At 36.2% G+C, this 22,040-nt stretch overlaps 1 protein-coding gene across 2 annotated transcripts; it reads right to left on the bottom strand.

Annotated features, from left to right (window-relative positions):
- Positions 1-12,345: 12,345 nt before the first annotated feature.
- On the bottom strand, positions 12,346-18,695 carry LOC117319312 (monocarboxylate transporter 6-like). Of its 2 annotated transcripts, none has more exons than XM_033874142.1 (5): positions 18,595-18,695; positions 15,547-15,578; positions 13,665-13,887; positions 12,830-12,973; positions 12,346-12,701 (listed from the first exon to the last, which is right to left on the bottom strand). In XM_033874142.1, the coding sequence occupies exons 3-5, from the start codon at positions 13,864-13,866 to the stop codon at positions 12,622-12,624; spliced, it is 426 nt and encodes a 141-aa protein (XP_033730033.1). In that variant the 5' UTR covers positions 13,867-13,887; positions 15,547-15,578; positions 18,595-18,695; the 3' UTR covers positions 12,346-12,621. The 2 variants fall into 2 exon arrangements, with proteins under 2 accessions (XP_033730033.1, XP_033730034.1); XM_033874143.1 differs by lacking the exon at positions 18,595-18,695 and adding an exon at positions 16,761-16,979.
- Positions 18,696-22,040: the final 3,345 nt, after the last annotated feature.

The raw sequence follows: 22,040 nt of genomic DNA, 5'->3' as shown, positions 1-22,040 counted from the left end.
TTTAGGACACCTATAAGGCATTAATAAGAAGAGGTTACTCCAGCAGAAATTAATAAATCTGTCTGTATTCCCGGTAACATCATTAAATCCATTATAAGAACTAATTGGACTCTATATCTATATTGATGCTCAGCTGCTTGTTTCTTACGCTATCAGTCAAACCTTATGGCAAGTCAAGTTGTCATTTATAAACGGAGCAACCTTTATTCAGGATTTTACCAAATTATATAAGATATCTTATATAATAAATAAGATATCTTATATACTTTTCTTTATGATATATCTTATATAAGATATCTCATAAAAGATATGATATCTTATATAATATATCAGATATCCCATAAAAAATATGATATCTTATAAAGAAAATTAAATAAGATATCTTATATATTTATAAGATATGTTATACATTATATGATATATCTTATATATAATATAAGATATCTTACATAATTCGATTATATATAATTATATATATTATAAAGAACGAGATTTGAATTTGAGATAATGAACTCTCCCCCACTCGATGAAGGAGCCGAGTTGAATCTAAAACTACATGTAATGGTTTTGTAATGGTTTGAAACAGATTTATAATTGCCATATATTCATGTTTGCTCGAACACGACATCTGCTCTGTGCCTAGCCGATCGTGGTGGCGACAGAAGGTTGCTTGTGTACGCGTGCCTTCCAACAAAACGGAAGTTACCTCACAGAGGGAGCAGTCATTCTCGAACGTTTAAGTTTTGCTGGTCTCACGAGAGTCTCTTTCTTTATAAGATATCTCTTTTATGAGATATCTTATATATTTTATAAGATATCTTATAAAGAAAAGTTCATAAGATATTTTTTAAAACATATGATATCATATATTTTATGAGATATCTGATATATTATATAGGATATCTTATAAACTTTAAATAAGATATCTTATAAACATATAAGATATCTCATAAACATATAAGATATCTTATATAATACATTTGTATATAAGATATCTCAAATAATTTGGTAAAATACTGGATCAACATTGCTCGGCGAATAAATGACGAGCTGACTTGCCATACAAACTGCCATGGAGCCTGTTCACTAGTCATTAAACAACTTAACTAATTTGTACAGATTGAAATGGCCGTTTATTAGAACGACATTCATAATCAACTCTCAACCTTACATAATATCGTGGCAAAACATACTGATTAAATAATTTCATATTATTACACATTAAAGTCGGGTAAACAATTATGATGACTAGTGTAGGTGATGTGAAAACAGGCCACAATACATACTGAGATGTCCGGATCCGTGAACCAACTTTGTAACTTCTAATGGGTCACAGACATTGCAGTGGTAATTGATTGTGCTCTCGCTACAAGGGATTGCAGCGAGAATGAGCCATCGCTATAGTAAGACACATACGTTGTATAAGGACAGTGGATATACTCGTCAATATCTCCAAAACCAATCAATCTACGATCACCAAATTTTATCAGTGTTCACTTCAGCAAGATAGGAAACGTCAACCCAATATCCAAAGCAACCAGTTTTCTAGTTTTTAAGCAATTTTGTTAACACAAATGTACAAAATTCTACTCCCGGTGTTCAAAAAACCTCAACCCACAGTATAAGAACACAATGTATATAAACCTGATATCGTGGATGGCGGCTGTTATGCTTGAACACAAGAACATTACTTTGGGCGCATTGATTGCTATTTAAGATACATTTTTCTTACATCGCTCTCTTACATAGGCAAACTCTGTCCAAGATGGCGATATCTGACACCAAATCTAACCAATACAATATTTCTCCTTTTTTTGTTGTACTCAGATTTCGGCTCATTTTTTTCTTCAAGTGAAGTACTTAACAAGGAAATACTAGTATTAATATAGTTAGTATGCATGATTTTTACATGTATTAGTTATAATTATAAATACATTTTTTTAGTTGGCGCATGTCGTCTTAAATATAACCTCTATACTTGAGGTAGAGAAAGTTTTGCGCTTAGCCATCTGATCATTGTACGTTTGTTTTTTGTTTTTTGTTTTTTATATTTTATTATCTTTTCTTTATTCTTCTTATATTTCCATATTTCTGTCAATATAGATATTTCTATATATGCACCATCTAGAAAAAAACGAGTGATGTACAAAACATTCCTTCGCAATAAATACGTTAGTAAAAAAACACCTTTGTTTGTGACAGTTGACCAATATTTCTCAATACATTACAACACTTCATAACATTAGGAAAAAAGGAAAAGTCTATCGAGGGGATAGAATATGAAATTGTTAAGAGTCACCACCAATCTTATGTTGCAAATATATTTTTTTAAAGAAAGGGCACACTTACTTTTGTTCAGCTGCAATCACAGGTTTAGGAACAGCTCCCATATATGCATTATTGATGAAGGTATACCCTTCCTCAAGAACGAAATCTGTCTGACGCAATTTAGACCCGAATTCTGGAAAATCTTCCTGAAGAACCTCCATGCCAGCCAAATGACAGTGTTTAAAGTCAGAGTCGTAACTATGTGTATCCGGGTGTAAGCCTACTCTGCTAGCCTTTTACTGACAATACTTGAAACCAAGCTCGACATATATACCTCTTGAGTATTCTTTTTCTAAATGTATTTTTAGTAAACAGAACGTTCTTTGTCCTTGGTCTATCAACCATAACGCATCAAGCGGCCATCCGTCCGAAAAAAGACCTTCTTTTCGTAATTTCCTAAATAATATTGAAAGCCTTTAATGTTCATGTATTGGTTCCCCTCGGTCCCTAGTTGTTCCCTTTCTTTTCTGGATCCGATCATAAAACGGAATGGTGACCATTCTTGAAGAATGGTATAGGAAATTCTTTAGGGGTACTAAACCTGGACATGTATGTTTCCCTTGGTCTGTAGTTGTGTCGAGTCTAAGCTGGGGAATTCAATGACTGACTGCCGGTCATCTTCGATTTTGATGGTAGAAGTTAATTTTTGTTATAGAAGTGCAGTAAGAGTATCTCTCAAAATGTATGTGTAGACTAACTTCGGTTGTTGCGATAACACTAAGCAGGCGCAGCAACGGTTCGGAACTGAATGCTGGGAATTGATTTGTCTCTTTAATTAATCCACAATTTATCTAAATCGAAGTGATGTAACAAATCTCGTAAATAGTAGCCGAGTGAATTAATCAAAAGTAATTACTGGGGATCTTATCCATTGAATTACGACGTATGGATTATCCATACAACTGGTAAATGATGACGGAAGGATTATCCATACAATTAGTAAATGACGGAAGGATTATCCATACAACTAGTTAATGACGACAGAAGGATTATCCATACAACTAGTAAATGACGGAAGGATTATCCATACAACTAGTTAATGACGACATAAGGATTATCCATACAACTAGTAAATGACGGAGGGATTATCCATACAGCTAATAAATGACGACGGAAGGAGTATCCATACAGCTAATAAATGACGGTTGAAGGATTATCCATACAGCTAATAAATGACGACGGAAGGATTATCCATACAGCTAATCAATGACGACGGAAGGATTATCCATACAGCTAATAAATGACGATGGAAGGATTATCCATACAGCTAATAAATGAAGATGGAAGGATTATCCATACAGCTAAAAAATGACGATGGAAGGATTATCCATACAGCTCATCAATGACGATGGAAGGATTATCCATACAGCTAATCAATGACGATGGAAGGATTATCCATACAGCTAATAAATGACGACGGAAGGAGTATCCATACAGCTGATTAATGACGACGGAAGGATTATCCATACAGCTAATAAATGACGACGGAAGGATTATCCATACAGCTAATAAATGACGACGGAAGGATTATCCATACAGCTAATAAATGGCGATGGAAGGATTATCCATACAGCTAATAAATGGCAATGGAAGGATTATCCATACAGCTAATAAATGACGATGGAAGGATTATCAATACAGCTAATAAATGACGATGAAAGGATTATCCATACAGCCAATAAATGACGACGGAAGGAGTATCCATATAGCTAATAAATGACGACGGAAGGATTATCCATACAGCTAATAAATGACGACGGAAGGATTATCCATACAGCTAATAAATGACGACGAAAGGATTATCCATACAGCTAATAAATGACGACGGAAGGAGTATCCATACAGCTAATAAATGACGACGGAAGGATTATCCATACAGCTAATAAATGACGACGGAAGGATTATCCATACAGCTTATAAATGACGACGGAAGGATTATCCATACAGCTAATAAATGGCGATGGAAGGATTATCCATACAGCTAATAAATGACGACGGAAGGAGTATCCATACAACTAGTAAATGACGTCGGAATGATTAATTATACTCAGCAGAGAATCAGTGTCCCATTCCAACTAGACAGCAGAAGTAAGATATGGTACAAAAGTCTGATTGAAAATCTCCAGTTAAAATATCTTTACTATGCGTAAACGCGATATTGTTGGAAAAGGTCGTACGCTACACAAAATGTGTACCCTTCATGGCTTGTAGCGTTTTAAAGGTCGGGCGACGGACGTTGTGCCATGGCATATAGGACTCGCTAAATGATTTACTATATGTTGTTACTAGGGACCCCATCCCTTTATTCGCTCGTTGGAAGTTCAAATGATGTGAAATTTACATCAAATTACAGTTTGGAGTTTTTCTATCGGATAAATGTTGTTATTGTATAGGTTTAATAGCATATCACACGGGTACTCGAAAGACAGTAACCTTTATATTTACAGCACACTGGGGAACCACAACCTGGGGAAATCCCGCCTTCTTACACCTCAAATCTACGTCATTCTATTTCCAGTAGGAGTGTATATTTTTGATTTTCCAAACCTCAAGACCCTCGACTTTATTCTCGTATATAGAAAGTACCCATTTCATATGTTATTTACTGAGGAAAACAGCTACAAACCTAAGAAACACATTTTCCTCAGGGACTTTGTTCAGGTTAAACACCAGCTGTTTGGATGATTTAGTTATGTGAGCTCCTTAATGTGTCCCGACACTTTATCACTAGCCCTTCACCTCTGGGTTGCGAGTTCGAAACCTACGTGGGGTAGTTGCCAGGTACTGACCGTAGGCCGGTGGTTTTTCTCCGGGAACTCCGGCTTTCCTCCACCTCCAAAACCTGGCACGTCCTTAAATGACCTTAGCTGTTAATAGGACGTTAACAAAACAAACCAAAGTCTCGAAAATGCTGGTGGTTAATCAGGATTAACGTCAGGTCTCTACTAGGGGCCAGAAATACAAGCCTTCCTCACATTGGCAAAGGCTTAACTAAAGAACAACATATAAGACACTGTGAAAGGAGATACGAGTCCTTCAAAACGAAAAGAGAGAGAAAAAATATCTGAAGGCTCTATACAATGACATTAAACACATGCCGAAAAGGGTTAAATGCTCTGGCTGTAAACTGTATTTGCTGCCACGATAACGTGATCGGGAAAAACGACTACATGTGCGTTCTTATGTTTTTCTCTCTCTCTAAACAACGTTTTTCTTCCTAATTTTCCGTTTAAACAACCTCACTTTTAGCTTTTAGTTATCCTGAGACTATAGATCGGCAAACGTTCCGAACTATAACAGGGAGACTTTACACTAACATATCACAGCCTCCCAAAACATACATACACACTCACCATATGCATACATGACACACGCACGGGACGTCGTCCTTGGATGACCTAAGCTGTTGATAGGACGTTAAACAAATAAAACAAAACCAAATTCTACTCAGATTCTTTTAATGGTTATCTGGCGATGATCTAAACGTCTTTAAAGATACCACCTATAATAAATTCAGACTTAATATTTGAAAAGAACCCCGGGATTGTTTAACAACATGATTGTGCATAAAAACTGAAGTCCCTTGAGACGGAGAAAGACTCTAGGACCTATTTTGTTCAACATGACTGTTTATCTCTTGATGCCAAACAATACTTTATGTGGTTCTAGTGTGGTAGGTATGTGGTTCTAGGGTGGTAGGTATGTGGTTCTAGTGTGGTAGGTATGGGGGAAGTCCCCGGATCTGATTTTACATCATGATTGTGTTTATATCTTAATGCCTAACAACAGAATATATGTTTATAGGCTAGGGATCTAAAGGGTTTCGAATACACAACACACAAAATGAATTATACGGCTATTGGATGGGGATTACAATGGGTTAAAAAAGGGCCAATAAACTTAGTCCTTCTGTCGAGAAGGACCCCGGGGCTGATGATCACTGGGTAGGGTAACTTATGTTTCTAAGCTATACAAATATATATATATTTATAATAAAACCAAAGGGACTTTCCCTTTAGTCTACAAAAAGAGAGGTCACCAGTTTGCACCTTAGCACGAACAGGTTATTTCTTTAAATTAAACACGGCTGATTGCCGATCTCCACCGATTGATGCAATATAGTTGAGGGTAAAATGTTTTTTTATATAAATCATGTATACGCTGGTTGGCATTGCTTGGTTTATCAACACCACCGAAACAGAAACGTGTATGAAATGTCGGAATTAATTTGGACTAGCATTGTTGTTTAAATAGATAGTTTCCATCTACAGTTCAGGGGATTGGTTCAAGTTCTAATCTTAATACAAAAATAGTATGAAAACAAAAAAAAATACAAAATTCTATTTTTTGCGTACCTCGTGTGTGCATCGTGGCAAAAGAAGATCGCATTTCGTTATATGTAAATCGAGTAAACCGGAAGAACATAAGTGTTTAAGTTTTCTCAAACACTGTGACACAAACCTGTGCATGTCTGTGCCATAAATCCTTCACTAGTGAAACTCATCACTTCGCATGTCGCACACTTAAACATGGCCGCCGCCATCTTGGAAGATAAATATTCCAGCTTCGAGACGGAAGAGGTAGAAGAAGATCTTCCAGAAGCAGAAGGTCTGCACATCGAGTGACCGGAAGTTCTATTCGAGTTTGCCTCCGTTTGCGTCAGAAAAAAAGTACAAAAGTTTGGTTTCTGACGCGACTGCTATTATTTAAAAAAATATATATTTGATTAAATGATTTGGGTATACAAAGATAATTCCGTCATGTTCTTGTATATATCCAGGTAAAATATCTTTACGAATCCTTTTCCATTTTCCTTCTTTCTCAATTTCGTCAAACCAGGACTCGAAATGTTGTTTGCTTTTATTGGAGTCCAGAATACTTGGACGCGTGCACATCACGAAGAAGCCCCCTGCAACACGAACATTTATTTACACGTAGTCAAATACAAACATTGCTATGATTAATGCCTTTCTCTTATAACGCATAGTCAAACACAAACATTTCTCTGATTAATGCTTTTAGTCTTATAACAGTCAGTTTTTGTAGTTCTTGTTTTTTCGCGCAATTATCACTGAACAAATCTTATCGTCGAGGGAATAAAAATTTTTTATGGAAATAATGTTTTAGGCTTTTACGGAATTATTCAGGAGAAATGAGAAATATTCAAGGAAATGGGCATATCTGACAATGACCTACCTAATGTGATTAAAGTCTGCGTCAAAAGTGAAAAAAGAGCAATATTCCTTAAACCAGGTTATGTAAAATGTGAGTCACATATGGGAGGTTTAAGCCGATAGAGCAAATTAAAAAGCATCAAATTGATAATAAAAACTCTGTATCTGTTTTCAAAAATCGGTTCTTGTGTCACCTCCGGGGGATTATAGAAGAAGGTCTGATCATCGTTACTAAAACAGTGCGAACATTTTGTTTTGTGCTCTGCACATAAATGAGCATTCAATCAGCTCGTAACTTGTCACACTCGTTTTAATTCAATCACTGATCGTTCTGCTTGTCAGCTTTAAGAGGATATATCATAACTGTGAATAGCATTGTCCAAGGGTCTTAGGGTATTGACTGAACTAAAAATAATCACATCTAACTAACTTGTGAAGGGAACTAACATACAATGCATTTATTTCACTCGCTTGACGGAAAATTTCCTTCACTGATAATTGACAACTGAAAATACATAATCATGACCTGACAATTATTTCATTTTACATAAACTGTCTGAAATCCAAAGGTTTTATGGTCAATATACTTCATGATTATCATTTTCAGGTTTGACTTTGAAAATCGACATTGCAAGGGATAAAACATAAACGCTTGTTTGAAGTCAATATTTCGGATGATATTGAAAATTACCTGGTTTAACAAGGCGTACGACCTCCCACAGGCATTATAATTATATGTATATGTATCAGCAGATGTAAGGTTTACTAGTCATAAGGGATACCTGACATAAACAATGAAACTCACTTGCTGCAATATCAAGTTGTTTTTCATCAAAATATGCACAGATTAGCGTTTGATAGATGTCCTTTTCTTTCGCTTTAGCAAGCATTCTTCAGAGGGATCTAAAGCGTCTATTTTAATAAATCCCCTTTTGGCTAGCTGAAATTAACAAATTGTTTTTACAGATTTTTTTTTAATTCCGTTTCATTGAAACGCAGGAGGAAAACAGAGGACATATTGTGTGTATTTTCAAACAAATATTTCAATGCAGCTTTCAAAAGATAACACACTCTATGGCAACGCTCATGTTGCCCTGATAGGTATTAAGCTCCCGCAATGAACAGGTCACAAGAATCAGGTAAACTGCGGACTCATGACACAGATTTTATAAATAAAACATCAAGGAGATGTAGTCATCACGCTATGAAGTCATTAACATACATATTGCATTACCATCTACGAAACTGTATATGTATTACAAATTACCTGTTCACCAACTAAACCCGTGCCAGCTGCAACATCAAGAACGTGAACCTTCTCGCAAGGTCCGGGGTATAATACAGCTAAGGCGTTGGCAACCATAACTGGACCGCGATAGTCCGCATAATTCAGGTCCTTTAAAGAGATAAAATCATAAAAAATCAAAACATGTTTTTCCTTTCCTCAAAAACATTTATAATTGAGTTTATATTGTTTGAAAAATTTCAAGAAAAAAAAGAAATGAAAAATCATACGTGAGTATTGTTGTTTGCAGATACCTTCAAATCAGTCAAGTATACAACGGATGTCAATGTAATACAATGTAGATACAAATTGTACTCAGAAGCAATTCATTAAGCTGTAACTGATGTTTTATTATTTGTATAAATAACTTACGAATTTCCCTTTTCGCTGAACAAACCGAACAATTAATGATAAGGCAAAATGTTAAAATGTCCACAAAAATGAATATTGTGGCTAAAATGATATCTTTGATGTACTAAGCGTTACGTATTCAAATAATATATAGTTTTCAATGTTGTCAAGAAACGAATGAATAAAGATTTTTGCGCAGTCATATGTACATTTATGTAGTAGTGTAAAATTTGTATTTTAAATTATTATTATATGTTTCAAGAAATGTTGTAATTAATCTGTAATGTTATATTGATGTGCTCAATTTGTAATGTATTTTAATACAGATATCATAAACATACCTGAGTTAGCAGCCAGGTAATATGCCCTGGGGCTAACGGACAGTGTGAACAGTGTTTACCAGTTTGTCGTTTTACTTGATAGATATATACATGGATTCAAATACAAAGATAGACCTTTGAACATAGACTGACATGTGGACTGAACTTGACCGGTTGTTTTTATAAGTTGTTCTCTGTACTTTCTGTACACAATTTAGTAATAAGTTATAATGTAAAAGATTATTGTATATGGAATCCATGATTAGGGAAAGAATATGTACTCTTCCTTATGTATATTAAAATTATTAGTATGTAATGATAATAATGAATAATGAATTCTTTATATTGTTAATATATGGTTAAGATATGTAATCTTATTTTATTATAAAGATAATTTGTTATTCGAGATAGTGTGTAAGAAGAGTACATGAATACATTTGGTAAAATTATATTTGTCAAGGTTGCGAGTTGTTTCCCTTGAGTGTGAGGGAGTTTTTACTGTATACTTGTATTTGTCTACTGCCGGGTATTTTTACCTACTTAATAAATGGTTAACCGTCGACTGAGTTATTGTCGTGTTTTAAACCACCTATTACACCATCAGATAGTAACAAAGTCTGAATTTATATCTAATAAGATTAAATACTGAAACATTTTTGGTCGTCATTACTTTCCTTGCATTTGTGTTTTCAAGCAAGTTTAATGATATGAAAATAATAGAGAAAATCAGATACCATATTTACACTCACCTTCTCGTACAATGTACTCCATGAATCGTACAAATGTGTCATCTCCTCTCTAGTCCTGATTTTCTCACATTCCTCATAAAATTTGTTAACATTCTCCATTTTAACGCGGTAGTTGAAACAAAGTTTTACAGGATTCAACGTATATGAACGATAAGACTGTGATGTACGGGATTCCAATTATATATCGCCGGTAACGTAGTCTGCGATCAAATTTATTTCATCTAAGTGCTTGGAATTCAAATACACGACATGCATCAGCAATTTTTTCGGGTACATCTGTACGTAAGCAAATACCGTGAGTGCCGTGTCATTTAGAATTTAACCTCACAGCAAACGCCTGTAATACACCACCCCGGTATCAGTATCCTGAACGCATCATGATAGAAAAGTGTCTGATGACTATTTTTTTTTCATGTACAGCAATTTCGTTACACATAACATTATGATTATCTATACATTGATATAACAATATCTTCATACACAAGTTAAGTTTGTTAAGCATATGCTCAAGGTTTAAGCTGTAAATATGGTGAATCACACTTTATCTTGACCAAAGACGTTGTAAGGTAAGTAACGCTCATACAATGGGACTGTCCCAAACACATGATCTTTTGATTGGAATTTGTGATTTTTGGTTGGTCTTACTTATTAAAAAAATATTATTGTAACAGTTCTTATTAGGATATGAAAATTTATATTTTATTGTGGTTAAGATGACTGATCCTCGATATTAAATTATGCTCTATACTTTGTAACTTTATACTTGTACAATGCAATTGTGATATATGACACATAAATAAATGAATGGATTCATTTATTGATTGATTGATCGATTAATTGGTTGTAACGATACACAAGCTAGTGTTTCGACAAATCTATACATGTAAAAGAAAACGACACAGACCCGTTTTCGGCAAACTACACAGACCCGTTTTTCGACAAACTACACAGACCTGTTTTTCGCTAAACTACACAGACCCGTTTTCGACAAACTACACAGACCCGTTTTCGACAAACTACACAGACCCGTTTTCGGCAAACTGCAAAACCCGTTGTGTTTATCTCTGTATGCCCAACAATGCTATACATGGTTAGTGGCTGGGGATCTCAATGGCTTTAAGGTTATGTCAAATAACGTAAGTCCCTAAGTGTGGGGAAAGACCCCAGGGCCTAATTTTACATAATGGTTGTGTTTATCACTTTATGCCCAGCACCACTTTATAAAGTCAAAGTGGGGATCTCAAGGGTTTAAACTAGTACCGATTTAAAGGCTTTACTTCAAAATCCGTTATTGGGGACCGCCCCTCCACAGGGGAGCCACACCCTCAATTTAAAAAAAAAATGTTTGATCACCTTCGCCAAAGTATAATCAAGACTAAATTTCAGCAATATCCATTCAGGCGTTCAGGACAAGTAGGGATTTAAAGGATTTACCTCAATTCCCCCTATTGGGCCCCGCTCCCCCGTCCCCAGGGGAGCCACAACCTCTTTTATACAACGCTTGATTTCTTTTGCCCAATAATGCTCTAGACCAAATTTCATCAAAATCCATTCACGCGTTCAGGATAAGTAAGGATTTTAGGGATTTACCTCCATTTCCCCTATTGGTCACTGCCCCGCCAGCCCCAGGGGAGCCACACCCTCCTTTTATGCAAAGTTAGGTATCCTTTTCCCAATAATGATCCAGACCAAATTTTGTCAAAATTCATTCGGGCGTTCAGGACTAGTAGCGATTTATACAAAAAGTTGACAGACAATCGCCGGACCATGGAAGGTGGACGCCGCACCCCGACATAAGCTCACCGGACCTTTGTTCCAGGCACAGGGGTAGGCGCGGACCTACATCACAAAAAAGTACCTGAGTATGGCCTGTCCCACGACTACATATCCTTGACAAGGGAATGAACTCACCGGAACGTAAAAACCGACCTAGTTAATAAGGTAATGTCAGAGAAAGGAAGAAAACCAGTTATTCCTCGCCTGAATCAACATGTCCTCTGTGTTTACTTCTGTCAATTGATTGTACAAAAGACAAAAGAGAACTTACATAGGCTATGCCTGTTGTTCAATCCTTTTTCTTTCAGAAATATCTTCTTTGAGAAATAAAATTTGTTGAAATGAAGACAAAAGTGTCTATGCAATTCAAAATGGGCAAATTGGTCTTTATTTGTGCCCTAAAATGTAGTCTAAATTAGTGTAGCTCGTCGTTAATTGAAAACCTCGGGTGCCAAACCAGAAATAAGTTGGACCCTGAGTCAGTCGTCAGTTGTATCATTATATTTTGTGAATAAGAAAACATTTACATTGAGATTGTATGCACGTTGCACTTGACAACGGGGCCACGGTAGCCGAGTGGTCAAGATGTCCCGACACTTTATCACTAGCCTGCCATTTCTAGGTTGCGACTTCGAAACCTACGTGGGACAGTTGTCAGGTACTACCGTAGGTCTGTGGATTTTCTCAGGGTACTCCGGCTTTCCTCCACCTCCAAAACCTGGCACATCAATAAATGACCAGGCTGTTAATAGGAAGTTAAAGAAAAACAAAGAAACAAGCACTTGACAATTTAACATATTTGGAAGCAAAATGATATGCTTAAATAAGATAATACTGCAGCCTTACCTGATACAACTCCATAAAAGATGACGGCAAGTTCAAGGGAGGGGACAAAAGCACATGTGATGAAACCGCCGGTCATAATCAGTGACCCGATGACCATAGTGGCACGGCAGCTTGACCAGTTGATCAGGGCACTAGCTAGAACACCTGAGAGGATAAACCTCACGAGTTATAATAAAACACATAAATAATGGATCTGGTAGTATCTGCTTATTCAAATATAATCTCCATAAATTTACTATAAACGGCCCCAAGAAAATATATTCGCGTCAGTTTTACCCCAGCGGATGTCACATGCACATTTGATAACCTTGTACATGTATACAAGAATGTTGATTTTTTTCCAGAATTCTACACCTAATACTATATAATCAAAATATAAATGATCATTCTTACTATGTTACATGAACACCTAACGACATTGTAAAAGGGGTGACCTTTTGGATGAACCAATTAAATTACTACTGTTCGAAATAGCCTACCTTGAGTGCATATTTTGCATTATCTGTCAATTGGTTTAAAGTTATTTCGTACAACGAAGCATATAGTTACATACATGCTGTACCGTAAATGTAAGTTTCAGATGAATGATGTGACGAATGGGTGAGATTGATGACATCGAAAAATTAACAATTCGACCTGAAAGTGAAATATTGAGATAAAAAGGTCACCATAATATGACCTTTTATGTTATGTCGTTATATGTTCAAGTAACGTAGTGAGAATGATCATCTCGATTTTAATTACATTGCACATAATAATTAAGTTTTTTTTTTAAATGTTAAATTATTTTTTTCTAGTTTTTTGTGTAGTACTAGTCTCATTATAACAAACAAACCTGTTAACGAAAGTGTCGCTACAAACAGACTGGTTGCCCAGGATGTATTCTGAACATTGTCACCGAACCTTTCTAGGAATGCATTGTGTACGATTCCAATGGAATATTGGAAACCTCCGGTGATCACGTGGGAGCCAAACGAGCTCGCCATTACAACCCAGGACCATCCTTTATCCGCCTCGGTAAGTGGACGTTCTCGCATTCTATTGAAATCAAATGTTTTCTGAAACGAAAATAAATCATATTTAGCTTCCAAGGAGGGGTGTGTTCTGTCTAACTTGGTGACATTGCACAGGAAATTTGTCATGGATGCAAGACATCAGTATTGCTATCATTGTTGATACTTACCCGTACTGGAGTAATATTCAATGATATTGTAGATAATAGTTAAGAGGTACATGTAAGGCGCATATAAGCATGTTTCGACCAACAGTTTAAAAAGTTCAGTTTTTTAACAACCCTGACATATTCAATATACAATCATTCGTAAGTGCGAAGATTATGTTTGTCAGTTACAAGAAATATCTCATTACATGACAGCACAGTTGTATCATCGGGGTGTTCGCAGTTTTCGAGAATTGTTTCCTGAATTCAGATTATTTCTAACAGAGGGCATCGACGATCAAACATTTTTACAATGTCTTACTATGTACTGCGTTTTATAACAAGTTTGCCAAGCATAAATGGCAGAACCACTGCTTAAAGTATGAAAGTTTGAATTCGAGTCACCATGGTATTTTTATTTAAGTTTTGATTTTTACTATCTTTCAATTTGCTTTGATCTTATTTGAAAGATTATTGTAACACTTAAGCAAAATTAGGGTAAATCCTTTTTTTAACAATTGCTTTATTTCAAATTAACGGATTGATATTCCCAATCGGTTTGGCATGGTGACGTGATCCCATGCATTTAGGGACCGCGATAGATCATCCGTTGAGAGCGCCGACCTCAGGTTTTGATACGAGTTGTGTGGTTCGATGCTCCCTATCAGTGTCCGTTTGTTTTTATCGGGAAGCTGAAAAAAGGACGTAGCTGTGTCATTGGCCGGTAAGACATTTTATCACTTATTGATATAGTTGGCCAAAGACAGACCTCCTGTATTTTGTTCAGTGAAGTAGTCACCAACTACTGCCTGAGGATTCCGCCTCAAAATGACCAGGGCTGTTCACTTTGCGATAAAACAAGCACAAAAGTAATTCAAATAAATTTCCTTATCCATGTGTTGTTAAAGAAGTTTTAATCCTAACCCTAACTGAGGTCGCCAACATTCAGTGCAAAGTACGCGGGCAACACCACCCTAAAGAGCGAATAAGTTGAAAGGCAGTTGGCCCCCGCATCAGCAATGACACACTTGGAATGTTCCACGACAAACTTCTGAACAATTTCAACATCGGCCTTACAACTAACGAATGTTAATCAGTGCAGACCGTCCGGTCCATACTCGGCATATGATCGATAACAATGACCACCTCACCACTTAGAGGTTATCGACAGTGCAAACGCTACCAGAATCGTATCCGCGCTCATCAATGCCCAGCTCATTCGGATATGGGAGTAGCACCGATTGCCAGACACCTCTCGTTTGCCGAACTCGTGTGTTGACGAGCTGTACAGATTTAAATCCTACCGTCATCAACATCCCAGGCACCGGTTCCTTCTCACATAGCCAGTGCCAGCGCTAGCTTTGATATCCACAAACTGACTACTACCGAAGGTAGGTGTCGAAGTAAAGCCCGACCGCCGGCAGCAGTTTATATTACATGCTACAATCATAGCTCTTACTATAGTTAGCATTCTACATATTTAACGTCTGCAAGTCAGAATGATGTTTGCACTAAGATTGCATTTTAATAGGAAATCTAATTTTAGAAAAAATCTTACCTTGACATCTAAGCGTCACCTGCAAGTATTCTCTGTAAGGAATAAAAAAAAAGTAATATCCGGGTTGCGGAATGTTGTAGGATAGAAATATACATACATGTGAATATACACAAACGTATAAACTTTCGCCACCTTTCAACTTATGTAATTTTCGCAAAAGTCCACATCATTGCCTCTCTGCGATTAAAACATGTTGATAGAAAGAATTCGATATACAAATGTAATTGTACCACAAAACCTTTGTAACCTTTGTTTTGGCATTTGTATGATAATAAAGGAGATTTGATATCGTAGGGAAAAAACCCTCCATGTTGTAAGCCTCTCACATGTAGATAATAGATAACAAGAACATGTACAAGTAACCAAAACCAATCTCACCAATAAATCCTAGCTACATGTTTTTTTATCATAATACTATAATAGTATCAGCTAAGATACTTATTCACTCAGCTCTTCGGCTATTGTTATCATTGTGATATACGTGGATAGAAATACAGGCGAGAGTAATGTCCAGAATTGTGTTACTGAAACAAATTCCTTTGTAAGTTGACAATATACCTTAGTCAGGCTTGAGTCCAAATAAGACATGCTCATATACATAGGTCAGTTAGTGATATTCGCGACATGAAATAAATTCAATATTCAAATTGATGAAGCATATACATGTGAATGTACACTCAAAAACCTGTCTATATATCTATTTGTCTGTCCAGTCTGACTTACCGTACTCACCCAGATATACTTGTCCGTCCGTCCGTCTGTCTTGTCTCTTCGCCTGTCTGTAATGTCGACACAAAACAAGTACGTACCTTTAAAGAATTTTAGCTCCTAACACTATTTTCTAAAACGTGCGCACGTGTATTTCCTCGTGGTTTATTTTAGGATCATATATGTGGATACTAATGAGTCACGGGCGTTTTTTTAATATAACAAACTCTATATTTGTCGTTAACAAACACGACTTGAACAGTGAAGTTTACTGAATCAATACAATCGAGTAAATTGACCCGGAAAACAAGTATTGTAGTATAGGTAGGTTTCATGTACTCCTATAGATTCTTATATTCATTCGTGACACGAATATTGTATAAATCATTTCTTACCGGAATTCAAATGTAACGGTGTATTTAGTTTCTGAAAGACATACTAACAAGGGCACTCGAGACAAAGACTCTCAGCAGCGTCAATTACGTTGTGTATCCATGTGTACTTACGTGTTGTTGGAGTCCGGCATAGCACCAACCGTCATATTATAATAATAAGTATTAACAGCTAGCGATGTCTATCTTTCTTCTCCAGTGCCTATACAAGTTATTATTAGATCTAAATTTTTTTCATGAACAGGAAACTGTTTAGACTAGGGGTTGTGTCATCCGGAACTCCTCGGTTTTTTTCTTCAAAACATAGAAAAGGCCAACCCGAGGATGATCCGAATGGGCGTCGTGTAAGTATCATACTTGTTTTTCAGTCAGCTCATTTGCAGTATTTTTTCCCTGAAGTTGATCTTTTGACATCTTAGTTTTGGATTGCATTTCTTTTTTACTTATCTAAATATAAACTGTTCCTAAGTGTCTCCAGTTTACGACAGACTCCAAAAAACACAAATAGTGTATATATACAATGTTCATTGAGTCACCACAGTATTATTACGTGTGTCTTATAGTTTATCATACACTTAACACCTACAAACCAGGGAATGGATAATAGAAATGTACACTACCTGATTAACATTTTACATGTATTCGTGGGACATATCCATCTTGTGTGAAACCAACACTGGTAGTTGCCATGGTTTTGGCTGCTCTGCCTATTTAACATTGATGACGGCCTTGGTGTCTGTGGGCTGCACGTGTGTGGATTCGGAGGCTGGGGAATGTGTCTGTGTTTACCGATTTGAGATTATAACGGAAATGATGCAGATTGATAATGCCCCCTTACATAAGTACATCTGTACTGCTACCACACCCTGCTACATTAAACTGATGACAGGAAACATGCATTTTAAACTCAACTAATTCTGATCACTTGGGCGCTTGTCTCAAAAGGGAAAAATGATGCATTGTAATGACAATGACTTATTTACGATTCCCGACCTGGGAATTATTATATTTAACTCATTAATCGACAGCTGTATGTAAAACCACGAGTAACAACAGCGAAAAAAAACGTCTTTCAGTTAGTATCCTTGTGAAATACCAGGAGAATATCGTTCATGTATGGGACTGATTGATAAGTGTTATGGTAGATGAGCCAAGTAATATTTCATTACCAACTCGAGGTTTTATGGTACGTAAATGTCTGTATATATTTCTGTATGATAGACCTGTTAAAATCACAGCTTAATGTGTTTACGTTTCGGTTATTAGACACAATCGCGAACATTGAACGAATTGTCTTAATTACTCGGTGAAAAAAGGAAAATCTAAATCTGAACGTCCCACAGACGAGGAACGGGCTACATCTCAAATACGTAAATGCATGCATGTTTTAATGAGTGCCCCGACAGGAATCGAACCTGGGTCTCCAGCGTGATAAGCCACTGCTCTACCTCCTGAGCCAAATAATCATGCTCCTTCAGCCGACTAATAGAGACCGTATCTAACACTATGTACCAGCGACACCGACCCGTTCCTTTTACACTGAAAAGAAAAGAAACTTCACACTCCTCTACTGGGCGCAGACATATTTGTTTTGGAATTGTGGGTATCAATATGTACTAAAAAAGCATCACGCTGCAAAGCATTACGAATACATTCCAGTTAACGTTAACTACTGTTATTTGTAAAATTAGCTAAAGATTCCACTGGATGTGCCAACAATAATATATACCTCTGCAAAAAAAACCAACAACATTGTATAATCAAGTGAATATCAAACATGGAAAGGCGTGAGATACCTGCGTGCACATGGTATTATTTGGGTTTACATCACATACGCAATTTCCCATAATAACAACATCGATTCCAGGCTCAAATAAACAAGCAAAACCCTATAAAACTAGGTATGCATATGCATCAATGTACAACACTTAACCACGTTGATTCTTACCTGGAAACAATGAGACAATAACTCTGCTGTAGTATTCTTTAAAGGCAGTCGTCAAGTGACTCATTTCCCGGAAAAAATCAATACCAGCAAGTCAAAACATAATTTGAGAGTTGTCTCCCTTCTAACTCTCTTGAGACTTAAATCTCCATGTATGAGATTAACTCACTATACAGGATAATGTATATGTACGGGTAATCATACATTAGGGAAATGCAGACATCTTTATTTCTGTTTAAAGCTATATAATGTTCAGCCGGTTTTAATGACAATTGCATATCTAAGACAGTTTTCTTTTCTAGTCACCTCTGACATGACATTATCTTTTTTCCATGAGTTCCCATCGTTTCAAAAGTAAATTCTATCCATGTGTACTTTAGGCTATGTCTAGCGGTATATTCCTTACTGTGTAACTTTTCTATAAACAAATGCATATTATCGTAGTTCTTCTTTTGCTTTCATGATGTTTAGTCCTCTTTTATCTACGTAAACAGCCGTTGTTTGTCACAGTGATAAATCAATATAAGCTTTCAGCTTGAATTCCACTCATCATTGTATTGTATCATGAAACTATAGTGTAAAAATGCATGACATAATTTTAAAAAATTCTTCTTTGAGTGAAACTTAAAGGATCATCTGATCTGATAAATCTATTATTATTATTGACTGGATTCCACAGGTCGTGGGGTTGTTAGTGTGGAACTTGTGATTTTGAGCCCACGGGGTATTGTAGATCGTAGATAGATCCTGGTGTATCAAAGAAAATACAGAACTCAATTCAACAGATGTATTTCTCCAGGAAACATTGACATTACATAATGTTTTTAACTGGGTATTTAATTAACACTTCTGGATTTTTTAAAATTATAATTTTAATCCTAAATATAAACTAACTTTCAACGGGAATTTTAATGTATGGTGCTGTGTCATCCAAAACTAAACATACAATCAAAACACCAATCTTTCAATCGATACCCAATGTTATAGGGAAACCGTATCGGCCAAAAAATCAATAATTTCCGAAGATTATGACGTAACATTGCTTACAGCTTTGTAATTCACACATCACCTACCCTGGCCTGTAACAAAGACAACTCAGGTTTGTGTAAATTATAGGGTGTATCCCATCCAGAGCAGCGGGACCGTGCCAGAGGTGGGACAAACGATATTAAATATTGGTCCTCATTTCAGCAAAATAAACTTATGAAAACGACGGATGTTGATGGTAGAGTGCTACCAGTAATTCTAAAGAACATCGGTCCCTTTTATCTCTCCTGCTGGAAGTTTCGTCCCCTAATATACAAACAGTGTTACCTGTATAAATCAGCGACACACTTTCGCGTGAACTTTACTTCAGTTTAATGATAACAAGGTAATGACAATAGACCGTCAGTATATAATGGTTGGATTGGCTGTACGGTCCATTAAACAGCTATAACGGTGTTATACGATATACGTCATTATGTGTAGTGTTAAAGGTTCTCGGTGTATAAAACCCGTATATTATGTTTAGATGGGTGCGAGAGTCTGAGTAAGTAGGACGTTTCGCCTCAGTTCATTAAGCAACTATAATGGTGCGATGAAATATATGTAGACAAACATTTATTAGGTATATTGGTTCGTGTGCCCTTAAAACCTTCCTGTAGCGATTTTGATCTCTATATTTTACAGCAGTCTGGATGTGTTGTGGTATTTTTAAAATTACATCATCCTCATTACCTAACACTATTGTCTATTGTTCGGCCGTTATTTTACAAAACCTACGTTTTAGCAAGACATTTAAATCGAACCGACATATGCTATTAATTGCTCTCTCTCAGTTTCTTTGATATATCGTTTGATAAGGTCCCCCACTTCCTCATTACACGTTTGTTAAGTGTTTGATGAGCGATGTTGGGTGTCTCGTTATTCTTTCAGTCTGTTAGCATATTTTCCAAGTCTTTTACAAACTGCTAAAATAATGTTGGTTATCCTTTGAACATTTTGCCTGAATTCCGTGTTTGTTTTTTTCCGGCGTGTCGTCACTGTCCAAAGCCCATTTTCTGAGATATGATCCAGGTCAACGCCACTGAATCGAGCTTGTAACCGGATAGACCAATACAGACAATGTTCTTAGTTCAAGTTTAATTGTCACTTTTAATGGTCATGATTCGAGGTACATGTACAAGTATACATGTTTTAATAATCAGCACTGACTTGCGACGGTAGATAAAATCCAAACTCTCATTATCCGGGCACGGCCAAATGTGTTTGTGTAGGTTAATGTAATGCTAACTGGAGAGAAATTATGCTTAAACATTGTCACTGGGACAACAGATGATAGCTATTAAAATATCAAAGCTGTCAGACATTTGACCCTGTCAATGACCCCCTCCATTGTTATCAGCTGCCAAACCATGTGCTGTACATTTGTTATGAAAACACACAGATTAGTGCGTAACAATTACGTATTACAAATCTTTTTTTATTGTAATTACATGAATTAATAATTTATCATTATCAATTTCTATAGTATTACCCAACCTTTTACTATCCAACACTACTTATTGCTACCCAACACTACCCATTACTACCCAACACTACCTAACACTACCCAAAACTTTCTATTACTATCCAACGCTACCACCAACATACGTTGTTTGGCAGATTTATGGCCCTTAATTTACAAAAAAAATGTTATATTCTACTGTTTTATGAAATGACTACCACTGATATATCCAATACTACCCATTACTACCCAATACTACCTATTACTACCCAATACTACATATTACTACCCAATACTACCTATTACTACCCAATACTACCCATTACTACCCAATACTACCCATTACTACCCAATACTACATATTACTACCCAATACTACCCATTACTACCCAACACTACACATTCTAGCCTAGTGATACTGGTGAGGTGAACCAGATGACGCGTTGGACCACGTGACCACCTAGCTCATTAAAATTTTTCAGCCAGCAGCAATATCCCCCTACTGGCCTAAAATAGATAAACAGCTTTGTAAGGCGAGGTAAAACCTGTGTCAGCCAACATTTATGGGGTCGGGCTAACAGAAAATGGAAAAATACCCTATGTGTCCAAAACCCTTTAATGATTTAGAAACTTATCTTGTTTAAAAAAATGTGAACTGTCTTAAAACTTTAGACACGTTATGTATCGACAATATCGGGATGTATCTAAAACTTTTTATCATTTTATACGCTGATGACACAGTTTTGTTATCAGAAACACCAGATGGTTTACAACAATTACTAAATGAATTTGAACAATATTGTAAGAAATGGAAACATGAATTAAATATAAGAAAAACAAAAGTTGTAATCTTTTCGAAACGGAAATGTCTACAAATTCACAATTTTACACGGTGTAATACAGAGTTAGACAAAGTTGAAGGGTATACATATCTAGGTATATTTTTTAACTTTAATGGTAG

The sequence above is a fragment of the Pecten maximus genome, unplaced genomic scaffold, assembly GCF_902652985.1.
Source record: "Pecten maximus unplaced genomic scaffold, xPecMax1.1, whole genome shotgun sequence".
NCBI lineage: Eukaryota > Metazoa > Mollusca > Bivalvia > Pectinida > Pectinidae > Pecten > Pecten maximus.
Note: the sequence above shows the minus strand (reverse complement) of the source record. Positions and strands in the feature narration are given on the sequence as shown.

Coding starts and splice junctions, on each gene's coding strand:
- LOC117319312 (XM_033874142.1), bottom strand. CDS start 13,866: ATGCGAGAACGTCCACTTACCGAGGCGGATAAAGGATGGTCCTGGGTT. Junction 12,974..13,664: donor AGCGACACTTTCGTTAACAG/GTTTGTTTGTTA, acceptor TTATCCTCTCAG/GTGTTCTAGCTAGTGCCCTG. Junction 12,702..12,829: donor CTTTTATGGAGTTGTATCAG/GTAAGGCTGCAG, acceptor TTGATGTGCCAG/GTTTTGGAGGTGGAGGAAAG.